Source organism: Felis catus, chromosome C2, assembly GCF_018350175.1.
Source record: "Felis catus isolate Fca126 chromosome C2, F.catus_Fca126_mat1.0, whole genome shotgun sequence".
In the NCBI taxonomy this organism is placed as follows: Eukaryota; Metazoa; Chordata; class Mammalia; order Carnivora; family Felidae; genus Felis; species Felis catus.
The window spans coordinates 48,472,457-48,488,512 of record NC_058376.1 but is presented as its reverse complement, the minus strand read 5'-3'; the positions used below and the strand labels follow the sequence as shown (position 1 = coordinate 48,488,512).

General features: G+C 38.8%; 1 protein-coding gene across 41 annotated transcripts in view; it reads left to right on the top strand.

Annotated features, from left to right (window-relative positions):
- The window catches only part of ABI3BP (ABI family member 3 binding protein), a 264,235-nt gene that overhangs the window by 202,072 nt on the left and 46,107 nt on the right, over positions 1–16,056 (top strand). For 35 of the 41 annotated variants that reach the window (XM_045036832.1, XM_045036855.1, XM_045036838.1 and 32 more), the window contains 3 exons: positions 6,189–6,254; positions 7,993–8,067; positions 14,546–14,623. In XM_045036832.1, coding sequence (XP_044892767.1) covers positions 6,189–6,254; positions 7,993–8,067; positions 14,546–14,623 — 219 coding nt within the window. The remainder of the gene's footprint in view (positions 1–6,188; positions 6,255–7,992; positions 8,068–14,545; positions 14,624–16,056) is intronic. The other 6 variants (XM_045036856.1, XM_045036835.1, XM_045036839.1 and 3 more) reach the window with 1 other exon arrangement.

Genomic DNA, 16,056 nt, shown 5'->3' with positions numbered 1-16,056 from the left:
TAATTTCAATTCTTGTATACTTATGAAGGGCTGTTTTGTGACCCAGTATATGATCTATCTTGGAGAATGTTCCATGTGCACTCGAGAAGAAAGTATATTCTGTTGCTTTGGGATGCAGAGTTCTAAATATATCTGTCAAGTCCATCTGATCCAATGTCTCATTCAGGGCCCTTGTTTCTTTATTGACCGTGTGTCTAGATGATCTATCCATTTCTGTAAGTGGAATGTTAAAGTCCCCTGCAATTACCACATTCTTATCAATAAGGTTGCTTATGTTTATGAGTAATTGTTTTATATACTTGGGGGCTCCCGTATTTGGCGCATAGACATTTATAACTGTTAGCTCTTCCTGATGGATAGACCCTGTAAGTGTTTTATAATGCCCTTCTTCATCTCTTGTTATAGCCTTTAATTTAAAGTCTAGTTTGTCTGATATAAGTATGGCCACTTCAGCTTTCTTTTGGCTTCCAGTAGCATGATAAATAGTTCTCCATCCCCTCACTCTCAATCTAAAGGTGTCCTCAGGTCTAAAATGAGTCTCTTGTAGACAGCAAATAGATGGGTCTTGTTTTTTTATCCATTCTGATACCCTATGTCTTTTGGTTGGCGCATTTAATCCATTTACATTCAGTGTTACTATAGAAAGATACGGGTTTAGAGTCATTGTGATGTCTGTATGTTTTATGCTTGTAGTGATGTCTCTGGGACTTTGTCTCCCAGGATCCCCCTTAGGATCTCTTGTAGGGCTGGTTTAGTGGTGACGAATTCCTTCAGTTTTTGTTTGTTTGGGAAGACCTTTATCTCTCCTTCTATTCTAACTGACAGACTTGCTGGATAAAGGATTCTCGGCTGCATATTTTTTCTGTTCAACACATTGAAGATCTCGTGCCAATCCTTTCTGGCCTGCCAAGTTTGAAAAGAGAGATCAGTCACGAGTCTTATAGGTCTCCCTTTATAAGGTCGCCCTTTATAAACGTGTGAAGGCACGTTTATCCCTTGCTGCTTTCAGAAGTTTCTCTTTATCCTTGTATTTTGCCAGTTTCACCATGATATGTCATGCAGAAGATCGATTCAAGTTACGTCTGAAGGGAGTTCTCTGTGCCTCTTGGATTTCAATGCCTTTTTCCTTCCACAGTTCAGGGAAGTTCTCAGCTATTATTTCTTCAAGTACACCTTCAGCACCTTTCCCTCTCTTCCTCCTCTGGGATACCAATTATGCGTATATTATTTCTTTTTAGTGTATCACTTAGTTCTCTAATTTTCCCCTCATACTCCTGGATTTTTTTATCTCTCTTTTTCTCAGCTTCCTCTTTTTCCATAATTTTATCTTCTAGTTCACCTATTCTCTCCTCTGCCTCTTCAATCCGAGCCGTGGTCGTTTCCATTTTATTTTGCATCTCATTTAAAACGTTTTTCAGCTCCTCCTGGCTGTCCCTTAGCCCCTTGATCTCTGTAGCAATAGATTCTCTGCTGTCCTCTATACTGTTTTCAAGCCCAGCGATTAATTTTATGACTATGATTCTAAATTCACTTTCTGCTATATTATTTAAATCCTTTTTGATCAGTTCATTAGCTGTTGTTATTTCCTGGAGATTCTTCTGAGGGGAATTCTTCCGTTTGGTCATTTTGGATCGTCCCTGGAGTGGTACGGACCTGCAGGGCACTTCCCCTGTGTTGTGGTGTATAACTGGAGTTGGTGGCTCAGCCCACTGCTGGGGCCACAGTCAGACTGGTGTGTGCCTTCTCTTCCCCTCTCCTAGGGGCGGGATTCACTGTGGGGTGGGGTGGCCCGTCTGGGCTACTTGCACACTGCCAGGCTTGTGGTGCTGGGGATCTGGCGTATTAGCTGGGGTGGGTAGGCAAGGTGCAGGGGGGCAGGAGGGGCAGGCTTAGCTCGCTTCTCCTTAGGTGATCCACTTTAGTAGGGGCCCTGTGGCAGCAGGAGGGAAAGACCCTCGGTGGGAGGGTTGGCTCCACAGAAGCACAGCGTTGGGTGTTTGCGTGGAGCAAGCAAGTTCCCTGGCAGGAACTGGTTCCCTTTGGGATTTTGGCTGGGGGATGGGTGAGGGAGATGGTGCTGGCGACCACCTTTGTTCCCCAACAAACTGAGCTCTGCCGTCCGGGGCTTAGCAACTCTCCCTCCCTTTGTCCTCCAGCCTTCCGGCTTTCCAAGCAGAGCTGTTAACTTATGACCTCCCAGATGCTAAGTCCCGCTTGCTGTCGGAACACACTCCATCCGTCTGGCCCCTCCGCTTTTGCCAGCCAGACTCAGGGGCTCTGTTTGGCCAGCGGCTGCCCCTCCGCCCCGGCTCCTCCCGCCAGTCCGTGGAGCATGCACCGCCTCTCCGCCCTTCCTACCCTCTTCCGTGGGCCTCTCCTCTGCGCTTGGCTCCAGAGACTCTGTTCTGCTAGTCTTCTGGCGGTTTTTTTCTGGAGGATAATTTTTGTAAAATTTCTCAATCTTTTTCTACTTGTTTGGTTTCATTTTTTGTTATGTTTTTAATATTTATTATTTACCTTATTATCTTTATATTAACTTTTTAAAAATGTTTATTTAAAAAAAATTTTAATGTTTATTTATTTTTGAAAGAGAGAGAGACAGAGACAGAGTCAGAGCACCAGTGGGGGAGGGGCAGAGAGCGAGGGAAACAAAACCCAAAGCAGGCTCTGGGCTCTGAGCTGTCAGCACAGAGCCTGGATTCAGGGCTCAAACCCACAAACCCGGAGATCATGACCTGAACTGACGTCAGACGCTTAACAGACTGAACCACCCACTGCCCGCTGTATTTAACTTTTTATTTATTTATAATCCACATAGAAGAAACCTAACATAACACTAGCCCTCCCACATCCTCTTTACCAGCTTCAACCACTAATAGTAGATGGTCAACCACATTACACCCATAATGTGCCCTCATTTTTTTATGTTTTTGCTTAATAGAAGCAATTAGTGTCTTACTTAATAGAAGATAGGTGGATTCTCATGATGAAACACATTGTTGTTGTAGTAAAATATGTAAATATTTATAATAAGCTTAAAGAAGCTTTATGTAAGCTAAAATATGTAAATATTTATAATAAGCATAAAAAAGAAGCATAAAAAAATTCAGTTCAGGTGGTGCTGCAAAATGAAAAAAGGCTTCAGCTTTTTAGAACTTTAAAAATTTCAGAATTGGGGCGCCTGGGTGGCTCGGTCGGTTGAGCGTCCGACTTCAGCTCAGGTCACGATCTCGCGGTCTGTGGGTTCGAGCCCCGCGTCAGGCTCTGTGCTGACAACTCAGAGCCTGGAGCCTGCTTCAATTCTGTGTCTCCCTCTCTCTCTGACCTTCCCCCATTCATGCTCTGTCTGTCTCTGTCTCAAAAATAAACATTAAAAAAATTAAAAAAAAAATTTTCAGAATTGAGGATACAAGATTATAGGCCTGTTTTTTTTTCTTGCTTTGCTTTTTCTTATTTTAATGGGAATATCAGTATTATGTCACCATTACTAGTGTGTGTGGAATTTTAATCAAATTCTTTCTAGAACATAGTTTTATTAGATAGGAGTTTCATAGTTGATGGGGGTATATGCAGAGTCTGATATCATTATATGAAATGTCTTAACATATTTACACAATGAAAACAATCTATTTAATTGTTTTCTTATGTTCTAAGGATCATTAGCTTGAACCTAAACTGTGCTGCCCTGCGATTCATATTTTTCTAAGCTTGTGCCAAGGATCTTAGGGTGAGCTCACCAGGGATTTGCTGATATGAGGCAACAAAGAACCTCCTGGGAAAGAACTCATCTTAAGGATGAGAGTAGCATGCACAAGCCCAATAGCCCCACGTTACCGAAAGCGTCCACTTTCACAAAGGCATGATGTGTGTCACTAGGAGCCCCCTCATAAAACCCTCATAAGTGTGTGCCTGGGCTTTGTAGAAGAGGAAGTCAGCTGTTTTCTTACTGTTACATTGCGTTGTGTTTCTAACGTTAGGCATTAGGAGCATAAGACAGCACACGACAATTTGAGAGAGGTGCTATAGGGGTGAAATTAGTCCTCTTGATCTTCACATTCTCCCCATGCATGTACCATGACCCACGTGGCTCTTTGATTTCCAAGCCCTCCATGATGGGGTCCAAGTCCTCCACAGAAACTTTGTGCCTAAAACCCACAACACGAGCCTGCTCGTAGAATTTCCAACACCTTTTCTCTCTGACACCTTTGCTCCTTTGCCTACTGAGACAATTCCCTGCAGCACCCTATAATCAAAACCCTAAAATTCTCAAGTGTTTTGTTTTTGTTTTTATTTTTTTGCCTTTCTCAAACTGTAATGGGAACCCCCTTGGCCAGAGGGACACTGTGTTTATTTTACTTATTTCAACTCCCTTATCCCTGCCCACCCAGGGAAAGTTATATCTTACTTACACTCTCCCTGTGCTGGGCAGAACATGAGTCCTTACAGGCCATCTTTTAAAATTATTTCTATTATTAGTCATTAAAAACTATGTGGAGATATGTTCACAAAGCTCCTTTGTCTTTTTTTTCCCCAGTTCAAAATTAAAATCCTAGAGTAGTTTTCTCAAGGTCTTGTGTTATTTGGTGATGAGCTACATGAGTAACTTACAGTCTAAACTCAAGTCATATTCCAACTCTTGCATAAAAAATTCTGTCTAGATTTAAGTAAAGATTGTGAGGAAAAAAATAAAGCAAAAATTCTGATCCTATGGCTTTGAAATACTAAGTGTCGTGCTGATTATTTCTGTGGTCTGCTTTATGTCCCTTTCCTGTGTAACGTTTTAAAATTCATCTTTGTTCTAGAATGAGACTAATAAGAACCGTGATCCTTGTATTTCTTTAAGCTAAAAACAATCTAACATTGAAGAAATTAACATGAAAAAAACTGAAATATATTAAATTCACAGGAATCCTACCATTAGCAATGAAAATTTTGAAGCATAACATTTACAAATCATCATTACACACTTCAGAGTGTAACGAGAATTTTTTATAACATCAGTGCCTCTCTTCACTCTAGTTGCTACACTTTGAAAGGCCCACACTAAACCTACAGAGAATTTCAATATGCGTCTGCTATTTTTGGCCTGAAGTACGGCAAAATTCTGCTCATCAGTCTTCACGTTGGAAGCTCGTAAACGAGCTATAGTATAATCTGTTTCGCAGGTGTATTTTTTTAACTTGGCAGGCAAGGCTTTACTGATTTATGGTTATATAAATACCCACTCAAGATGTGAACAAAATCATCAAAACGATGTCATCTACTTACATAGTTTGGAAGAAAAATTTTTTCCAGTCTTAGCTAAAGCATTACCAAGAGAGTTGGTGGTAAGGAGGCAGTGTGGTATGTCAAGGGGGGCAGAGGACGGAAGGGAAAGATGGAGGAATTCCAGGATGAAAGCATACTTTAAAATCTTAGGAAGCAAAAGTATTCCAGCTGAGTTTCTCATGAATTTGCCTGCTTACAATGGCCAATCATTTTTTAACTTTATTCAGCAAGTAGGAGTCTTCACTGTGCCAGATCCTGAATAACAGGAGCAGAAAATGACAAGGCAATGTATTGATCCCAGAGCTTGTTCGATTTCTTGCTCCTTGCTCACCCTGTCTTGACAGGCAGGGCACCAGAGGTCATTTTTCCCATTCCTAAAACTTTAGTGGTTGGCGCTAAGTGAGTATTCATTCCAGGGTTCATGAGCTAAGACAGTAGGATAGAGACCACATGTTCCTATTCTTCTAACGTACCTAAAAGTATATACTGTTTTTACCTTGGAAATTGCCTGTCTTCTTTGGCCAAATAATGTTCCATTATGACTTTCGAATTGAGAGATGTAGATGGATGGATGGACGGACAAAAGGGTGGATGGGTGGATGGATGGATGGAAGGTTTATGTTAACCATGTTAAGCAACCATTGGGTAAAATAAGTGCCCTTGAGAAACATGGACGAAATGAAGACTAATCCTTAACACACATTGCAAATGACCTACCTTACTTGCTGTGTGCCTTTATTTCCAGTCATGATTATCTTGTTTTATTTTTCTTTAACAGCTATGCTGTAAATGCATAATTGCAGGTTTCAAAACATCCTTTCTACTCCATGCAAAGTGCATGAATTGTTGGTCCCTAAGATGCTAAATCTCCATTTAATGGAATGTTGGTTATTAAATATGAAACCTTTCCTCTGTTTCAGCCCCACACAGATTGTACACTACTCCTGTGAGGCCCAGAACATCTGACAAAGCACACATCAGACCCGGTAAGTTGTTTCTCTTTTTGGAGACCTAAATAATCAATACACCTGAGAAGGTATCAAATGTATAGAAACAGCAACATACACCAAAGGAGGGATATATATATATATATATATATATATATATATATATATATATATATATATATATATACTTATATACTTAAATGGCAATAACAGATGTACAGAAATTCAGATCTTTGTGGATAAGTAGAGAAGTAATGATCACTTCCATGGAAGTGATACAATGTGACTAAGTTTTTTAAGGATGACCAGATATAAAGATTCCTGTGGAACTTTATCAGTATAGGAATATTTTTAGAACAGTATTTGTGTGTAAATCTCACACATAGTCCTTCAGTTTTCCATGGCAATTACAGAAATAACATTAGAGTTAGCTATTCAGATACACTAGCTCTCAAATGTTATTTAAGAAGAGATGGTCTCTTCCAGTATAAAAGACCCTTGTTCTGGGAGAATATTTTTACTTGATTCCTTCAGGCGATAACACACACACACAGTTTATAGGTTGTATACAGTAAAAATGATAAACATTAGAAAATACATTTACTGAATTCTCCAAAAGCTCTAGGCTCTCCCTCACTGGAGCTTGTTAATGAAGAGGTAACTTAGGAAGGTTGATCTGGTTCATGTAAATTGCTCCTGTGCTAAAGCACAAGTTGGACCAAAGACACTATTATGTACCCGTTGGTTGCTGCAATTCTAAGTCTTCTTAAAGTTCTAAATGGTGAAGCTGGCTTATAAATTAATGTTCTTGGTGAACATTTCTCCAGGTATGTGGGAGAAGGAACAATAATTCTTCTTATCCTTTGGTTTATGGAGATTTCATGCTTTTTTTGCAGTAATATTCCAATACCTAAAGGTAATTAGGCACAGACATCTTTTATAAACAAGTGTATCTCCATGTGCCCTCTATATCATGATAGCTGTTGAGAGCTTAATGTGTGGCTGGTTATATTAAAGGTTTCTACAAAATAATGAAGCAGTAACAATAGCTAACATTGACTGAGGGCTTGTCATATGTCTGATGTGGGGTGCAGTTGAGGAAGCCAAGGCATGAGAAGAGCTAGGAAGTAGATTATAAGGTAAACTACCTGGTTCCAGAACTTGCTCTCTCAATCACAATACACTTAGTGCTTTTCCTTGAAGTGTCTTCCAAACAGACAGGTGATCTCTAAAAGTGTTTGTAATACTCTGGCTCTCCATGGAGCAGGAGAGAAATGAAAATGGTTTCATCATGCTCTGTGTTCAACAATGGACTTATGCCAGGTTAAGAGGGGACATTTGTACCTAGAGACCCCTGTAGAAGAACCACCAACTTATGAATTTTAAATTAAGGCCTTGCCACATAAAGACACTTCAGGTTTGGTTTTTCATTGGGTGTAGTAGTCTCAATCTTTTTTCAGTTCTGTTTTGGAATGTATCTAGTGCTTATAAATGAAGTGAGGGATTTCCCATTTAGACATATAAATTCCCTTGCCAGTTATTTCTTCAAGCCCAGTGATCACCTCAGAGTACAAACTCAAGTCTCTAGTCCCAAATTCAAATCTATTATTTTTAAACCGGAATTGTGGTTTCCATATTCTGAACAATATGTGTGGTAAGCCACAATTTTTCCATTGCTTAGTTAAATGACTTCCAATTCTCCAGGAACTTTTGCTTTCCTTAACTACAAAGTTTTAAAAAGAAAATACCTGACCTTTTTATTCCCATTTTATTGTAGTTCTGAATAAGACAACTACAAGACCTAGTAGACTCAAACCCAGTGGGACACCCAAAGGAAATGGAATGGGAGCTGGTAATGATCACAAATTTATTTCCTTTTGATCCTCTCTAAACTACAAATGTTTCATTCAAAATTTATACTTTTGTGTAATTCACACTTCAAATTTCTTCTTTTACCAATCTTGGAAGTTCTTAATGTAACTGGAATTGGAAATTGTACATCTTTCCAAAATCAAATTTTCCAATGTCTCTGAAAACATGGAAAAAGAATTTTTCTTTCCTAAACTCAGCTCACTAAATCAGCTACCATATATAGTCTTGATCCTTGAAAAGATCCTGATGAAATAGTATCATATGTATCACTGAATGAAAATATCAAAATAGCTGTTTTCCCTAATTTCAAAAACACTATCCATGCATAGGCTTGGCCTTTCAGACTATAATCACTTGGCTTTTAAGTTTGTAATTTCACAAGTACCATTACAATTTTTTTTTTTTGCATTTGTTGGTAATCTGGAACATGACCTTCTAACAAGAGGAGCTAAGACTCAGAGTAAAGTTTCCAAATCATTCAGTTTAATTCAGGAATTAAGTGACATTGCCCTAATCCAGCCAGATTTGTGGGGAGTTGAAATTATACAGATAACTAAGAAAATGATGTGATAAAAGTTCAAACACCAAACTCACTAAATAGATAAATAGTAGTTATTAGATGCCCTCATATGGGATTGCATCATTTCCTTGCAATATTGCAATATTTTTAATAGTACAAATCATATACTTATGCAAAAGAGCATGGAAATTAGAATTGAGTTATTGCATATATATTTAATCCATGATGATTCCCTAATGAGAGAGAGATATAAATAATACCTAATGATATCTGGTCTAAAAATCATTTAGATTTGTTGTACAGTGTTTTTTGTTTTTTGTTTTGGGGTGGATTTTGTTTTGTTTTGTTTTGTCCTAGGTTATTACAGTGTGTGAAGTTCTAGGAATCCACACTTTCCTTCAAATTAATTAATGAGGCAATTACTATAAACCCCTGACTCATGAAAAGCAAGAAAGCATTCCATTATCTATTTGTGCTCAGCTGTTCCTTTTATTATTCCCGACTGTGGGTTTAGGCAATGCATAGTTTCTCAGACTGATATAAACAGTCTGGCTCTTAACAGAGCCACCTTGTTAATAGTCAAAGCAATTCCCTGGAGTTTGTCTAAGCAAAAATAGAAACATTTCTGTCAACAAAGCAAGTGAAAAAACAGTACCTATGATCAAACGTGAAAGTCATTAACCTTCAGTGTAATCAAGCATTGATTCTCACTAGGAGAATGCTAATTGTCTTTCAGAAAGAAAACAGCATTATTACAAGTTTATCTGCAATACAAACATTTTTTTCTAGACCCCCTTGTAACACAAATTGACATCCCTTCCCCTTTTGTGTAGATGAAATCAACTCTGTAGTATTACTCATCTAGCTAAACTGTGGAAGGATGATCTCTAAGCAGAGCTTCTGCATTTTAATTAGTTAGTTGCTGGTAGAAATGGGCTGGTGAGCACAGGTAGACAAAGGTGAGTTCAGTTTCTGCTTCCCTTGTTCTACATCCACCCCCAACTAAAATGCATCGCACATGTCCTATGCTCTATTACCTATTGAGATTCCCCTTCAGGGGAGGACCTACTGCCCATCTGCAAGGAATGAGGTCAGCAGACAGCATCCCCTTTCTGTTCCTTCAGGATCAGCCTCTGCTAAGAGAGCCTTGATTAGAGGTCTGGGAGTGATACATCCCCAAATCTACTACATTATCACATAACCAAATGATGCTTGCCTCAGGAATGCAAGGTTGGCTCAACATTCAAAGAAATTTAATTCACCACATTAACAGAGAAAAGGAGAAAAATCATACAATCACCTCAGTAAATACAAAAAAAAAGCTACCATTAGATAAAATTCAAAATCCATTCATGATGAAAATTTTCAGAAAATAAGGAATAGAAGAAATTTTTCTCACTCTGATAAGGAGCATCTGTGAAAAACCTACAACTGACATATTTAACAGTGGTCTGAATGTTTTTCTCCTAACATCAAGAACACAAGGATTCCTACTTTTACCACTTATGCTGAAAACAGTAGTGGAGTATTCAGCCAGTGCAATGAGGCAAAAAGAAAAGTAAAATGGTAAAAAAAATTGAAAATCACAGATAACATGTAGGATATTATGAAAGGAAAATTTAATAGCTTTCAGACTATTTGCTTAGGGAATAAGGTTTTTAAAAACTGGTGAGAAAAAGAATTTTTTGAAATCTATTCATTCCAGGTTATTGACTTAAATGTGTCCCCCTCACTTTGCCTCTGCATAGTTTCATTCTGGCTTGTTTACCAGAAATGCAGGTATTTACATTAAGTTTATTTTCTTCTCTGACCCCAGTCCCATGATCTCATCTACATTCACTTCTAGCTTCTATTGAGTCTTAATGAGACTTAATTTCTACACCAACTGATTCTTAATCAACTTTGACATCTTGTCCAGAATATTTATTATTCATCCACGTTACACACATTTTCCTGTAGTTTTTCTGTCTAAAGTTTTCAGCCCAGATATTTTACATTAAAAAGAAAAATCACTTGATAAAGGAAGTGTGTAGGATTTATAGGATACACTCTTCATGGTCTTAGGCCACTTAAGACTGTGCCCTTGGAAGACTAAGAAAGAAACATTCTGAGGTCTCAAAACTACGGACCTTTGATTATTTAGGCCTCTACAAAAAATCTTGCAATGATTCCATAAACTCCAGGAAAACCCAAGTTTCTTATTTCATTACATCATTGCAGATATTTACCCAGCTTTATATGAATTTCTGAGCTATATTTGTAAATATTTCTCCACCTCAAGTCTCAAAGTAGGCTAAAAAGGATGAGGTTGTTGGTAGGTTATTTATCCCAGGACTCTGCTTTTACAAGCTTTCCAGAGATGTGTTTCAGCTTCACTGATACGTTCTAAAAAGTATAGCCAATTTCAGCTCTAGACTGCAGAGATGTAATAAGCATGCACTAGGCTAGATATAAAGACTATAGTCCCACAAGCCAAATCTGGCTCACTGCCATGTTGAAACAGCATGCTTTCCTAACAGAATGGTAGAGTTGAACAATTGTGGCAGAGACCGTATGGCCCACAAATCTGAAAAACGGTTATTGCATGTCCAGCACAGAGTAGGCTAACTTCTTTTATCAAGGGTCAATCTTCAACTTTCTCCTTGTAGCAAGAAGTCACTGAGCTGTACAGATACACTTTCATCCAACCAACATTTATTGAAGGCCCATTATGTTTCAGGCAAAATGTAATCTGGAAACTACCTTGACACATGTGGTTTAGCAGATATGTTAAATACTTGAACCTGAGACTCCTTTCTATGCCTCCTAATGAGGAATCCACACTTGACTGCCCCCACACTGAGTGTGCTTGACAACCAGAAACCAGACTCCTCTGAGATGAGGAATGTGTTTTTCTGGGCTGTGGCTAAATCTTCCAGTCTGCTGGCTCATCACTCCTGGCTTTTTAGCAAGGTGCTAAGATTTGGAGACAAGGGCACAGAGACCAATCATGCATAAATACCACCCCTTTTTGGTCACCAGGAATAGTGCCTAAAACATTTGGAAATGGATTTTCAGTTTACTGTATTTGTTTGCAACGTTTTTGTTACCATGGTTAAAAATACGCAAACCATTACTTCATTTTTGACAATAAATTGCTAAGGGGTGAACTATGTAAATCCAGAGATTTTTGGAGAACTCCCATATGGCGATTCGGGGCTCATGCTGGAGCTCCACTTGGTGCTTCCAGAGCCAATGCTGCCCTTTAGAAACTATGTTGATTAATCCTGCCTGAGGGAAAAAGAACTCAGGTCACAGCCTGGGCCAGACTGGCTGATTAAGTGCCAATTCCTGAGAATTCTTTCTCCATAGTATCTCTCTTCCTGGCTTCCTCCTTTGTCTTCCCATTGCCTCTCTGCTACCTCTGGCCTCCACTTGCTCTCTGATTCAGAGTAAAAGAAGTTCACTGGTGTCTGGGCTCTGGTGCTCACATTGCTGCTTGGCTGACATGCAAACCACAACAAGGTGCAGGCACGGCCAGAACCGGAGTTCATCCTTCTCTCCCCCATTCAGTGCCCTTTCCCTGAGGTTCATGGCTGCCTTTGGCAGGGCTCTTACTGGTGTTTTTATACCCTGCCAACTTTTATCTATTTGTGAAGGCTGAAGAAAGTCCAAATTAGCTGCTTAATGGTTTGGGCACTTACATTTAAGGATCATAACAGTAAGATGCTGTTTCTACCTACATAGAAAGGAACACAAAATGACTGGTTTCTGCTGATTTCTCCCTTAATTACAAAAGAATCCAGGAAAATTATAACTTTGGTCTTACTCATAAAGTTTTCTTGCAGAATTTTGGATTCTCTCCTAGATCTCCAATTCACTAGCCACTGTGGCTTAGAGGATTTGTCCACTGTTGTCAGGTTGAGCTATGTCTGAGCCCCACACACTAGTGGCATAATTGGATGACACATGCTTGCCAGCCAGGGACATTTAGACCTCACACAATGGCAATGCCTCAAACCATCCAGTAGGCAGTGTATAAGACTCTGAAGCTAGAGTCACTTAGAGTCTTTATGTGGAATAACAGAAGCAAGACAATGATGAGAGGAAGACCGTACACTGTGCTATGCCACTTAGTGTTGAAGAGCTAGGCCTTGGAGCTTGGGCACATGTTGGTCTGAGTCCCAACACTTCCTCGCTATGAATTGCTTAATCTTCCTTGCCTTGGGTTTCCTCATCTGTGGAACCTGGGTGGTATGTCCCACACAGAAGTGTTGTAAGGATCAAATTGGGTAATGAATATGAAGGTACTTTGGATCAAAATACATCGTTTTTGTCTTTTGGTTAGAAAGATTTGGAGAAATGCTGTGAAGAATCACTAAAGGCACACACAACCTACTAGACTTCTAGAGCCTTCTTGAGTACACAACACATTTTTTACTCTCAAAAAGTAGTGGTAAATCAATCTCACCAAGCCAGGCTATCCCAGTAACACAAATGGAAGTATTTTTCATTCCTCTATGCCATGCACAAATGAGTCCTTTCTCTGACCCCACTACCTCTGAGAGTAAGCACAGGAAGACTAATGAGCTATTTGTTTTTGCCATGCTTGTGGGGTTAGCCAAAAAATAGTCATTGTCCCTCAAAACATTTTCTTCCTAGTACAAATAAGCAAATTTAATTCATGGCTCTATACCAACATTCTCCATGATTTTACGTATTATCTCTTAACCAAGCAGAAGACAGTATGGATTGCAATACTAGGGTTTATAAGTTAATGTTAATTATAATAATTACAACAATAATAATTATTATATGTCACTAATTACAGTGTTATTACAGTCAAATAAAAATGTTGGTTTATAATTATAATTAATAATTTATTTTTATACATTAATGTAATAATATCATCTGATTTCAGGCAAGCAAAACTTCTCTTGTATTTTAATCAATATATCAGCCTGCACAGTAAATGAGGTTGAGTGTGCAATGTCACTACATAGTCCTTAAAACATGGCGAGTGCTCAAAGTTTTGATTGTCCTTGTTAATGCACAGACTAGTATATTAAATACTTTATTCTTATTTTTTAATATGTGAATTCTAGTCAGATCCTCACAGTATGAATTCTTGCCTCTCTGTATGGATAATGTCTATTTCTGTTCTTAATGATAACTGTCAGCCACATAAAGGAAGATTATTTTATAATATAAAAGGATAATAATTTTAAAAATAAAACTTAAATTGGCTCCCCCTCTCCTTGGGGCAGATATCCAACTCCGCATGAGTATTTAGGTGAATGACTGAGTAATAATCACTACACTGTATTTGAGAGACTCAGGAGATAAAATATCACACAAAACCATTTGCAGATCAGTTTCTTCCAAATAGCAATTTGGAGATCTAGGCCTGACCAGGACTAAATTACAAGTCTCAAAGGTACAGATTCAGTTTGTGGCCTAACCAGCCAGGACTTCTCCAGGAATATTTTTAAAATCAACTTTCCAAGTTTAAATCCAAACACATTGGAATTTTAAGAGGTTTGGGGTAGAGACGGGTATTGAGGCGTTGGAGGAAATCTTTTTTTTTTTTAAACCACAGAATGTACCCAGAAATATTGACAAAAAATAGCCAATCCCCGAAGATGAAGTCTGCCGTGTAAGACCATACCACCCAGGAAGGCAGTGCAGTGTGGACATCATGGAAAATTAAGATAAATCCACGATCCACAATCAAACACTAACTCTTCAGAGAAACTATTACAGCTAATTAATATAGGGCTTTGAATATTTTCTATATGCAGACAGGAGAACCCAGTTAAAGTGTTTGGGCACAAAAACACCAATGCCACTGTTCTGCACAGAATGCACATTATCACTGATAACTCTACCAAGTTTCTTTGAAACACATTTAGTACATTTTTGCTGTGTACTTATTCCCTTTCATTATCTCTGCTCATAGGGGTCAAGCAAGCACCAAAGCCATCAGGTGCTGGCAAAGATGTGTCAGTGGACTCTACCCATATCACAAAAAAACCAGGTAAGGAACAAGGTCCTGACTCCCTTAGTTCGCTCTGCTCTGCCGCTTGGGCAGTAACCGTAGTGGCAAATGTAGCAAAAACATCATCCTCACAGCTCCCAAAGCACCATGCCGACACTACATGGGTACCGCTAGAGATGCATTCTAAAGCGTTATCTTTGGGACACATTAAATATGAATAAGAACCTCTAATGGGGGTACTAATTTAAGAATCACTACTTTGTATAATGTTTGGAGGGGTCACAATGGACAAACAGTAAAGATTCCTTGTGGGTTTGGGTCTTCATCATGTTCACGTTTTGTTCTTATGCAATTTACTGTATCTTTTTACCTGACAGGGTTTATGCTGGTCTCCCAGGAAGTACTTAGTCACAGGGCATTTTCCTAGGTTGTCAATTTTACTTGAAGGTTTTTAACCAACATATATTATGCAGTGAAAGAGATAAATTCTTAGGCTATAAAATCTTGTTATAACACAAGATTTAAAGTGTGGGTTAAGGTGGACTGCTCTAGGCACCTCTAGCCTTGCCAGCCTTTGTGAAAAGTATAAAAAGATACTTCTGTGCATATTATAAAAAGGTGTCGCTTCCCTCTGCCCTTTAGGCAGACCTTCCTCTGGGCTGGCAGGCTTGCACCAGGGCTCCTAGTGGGGTGAGCAGAGTGGGTGTTAAACTTCAGCTTCCAGGGCACCTGGATGGTTGAGTCGGTTAAGCACTGGACTCTTGCTTTCAGCTCAAGTCATAATTTTAGATTTGGTGAGTTCATGCCCCACATCAGACTCTGTGCTGACAGTACAGAGCCTTCTTGGGATTCTGTCTCTCTCTTCCTGCCCCTCCCCCACTTGCTATCTATCTCTCTCTCAAAATAAATAAACATGAAAAAAAAGAAAACTTTGGTTCACACTCACATATCCCTATCCTGGTGTCCTGTGCAGTGTGCAATTGTTTGTAGCGACATTGTTCTCCACAGGCATAGGCTTATTGCTTCTGCCATCAAGGCTGCTTTGTTGTAATCTTTTGAAATTTCTCCACTAAAGGATACATTTTATCCTTTAACAATTTAAAGCCAAATTGATATAAGAAATTGTAGTACATCTGTAAATCCAAGGCACTAGGGGGACAATGAAACTGAGAAATACTGTCGAGCCTATATGAGAAACTAAAGATCTTAAACTCTCTATATCTATACAGTTTCAAAAGGCAGATAGACCTATATGTTTTTACCCATAATTAGAGGATATTTTTTCCATATGTTAATGGGTTTCATTATCCCTGGTTACATTACCGGTATTAATTTAGAAGACTGTCAGAATATATTACTCATAGGTACTTTTCTATAGCATCTGTTCTCTATCATCCAATAGCTACTTACCAAATGTACTATTTTTTAATGTTTATTTTTTTTTTATTTTTGAGAAAGACAGAGTGAGTTGG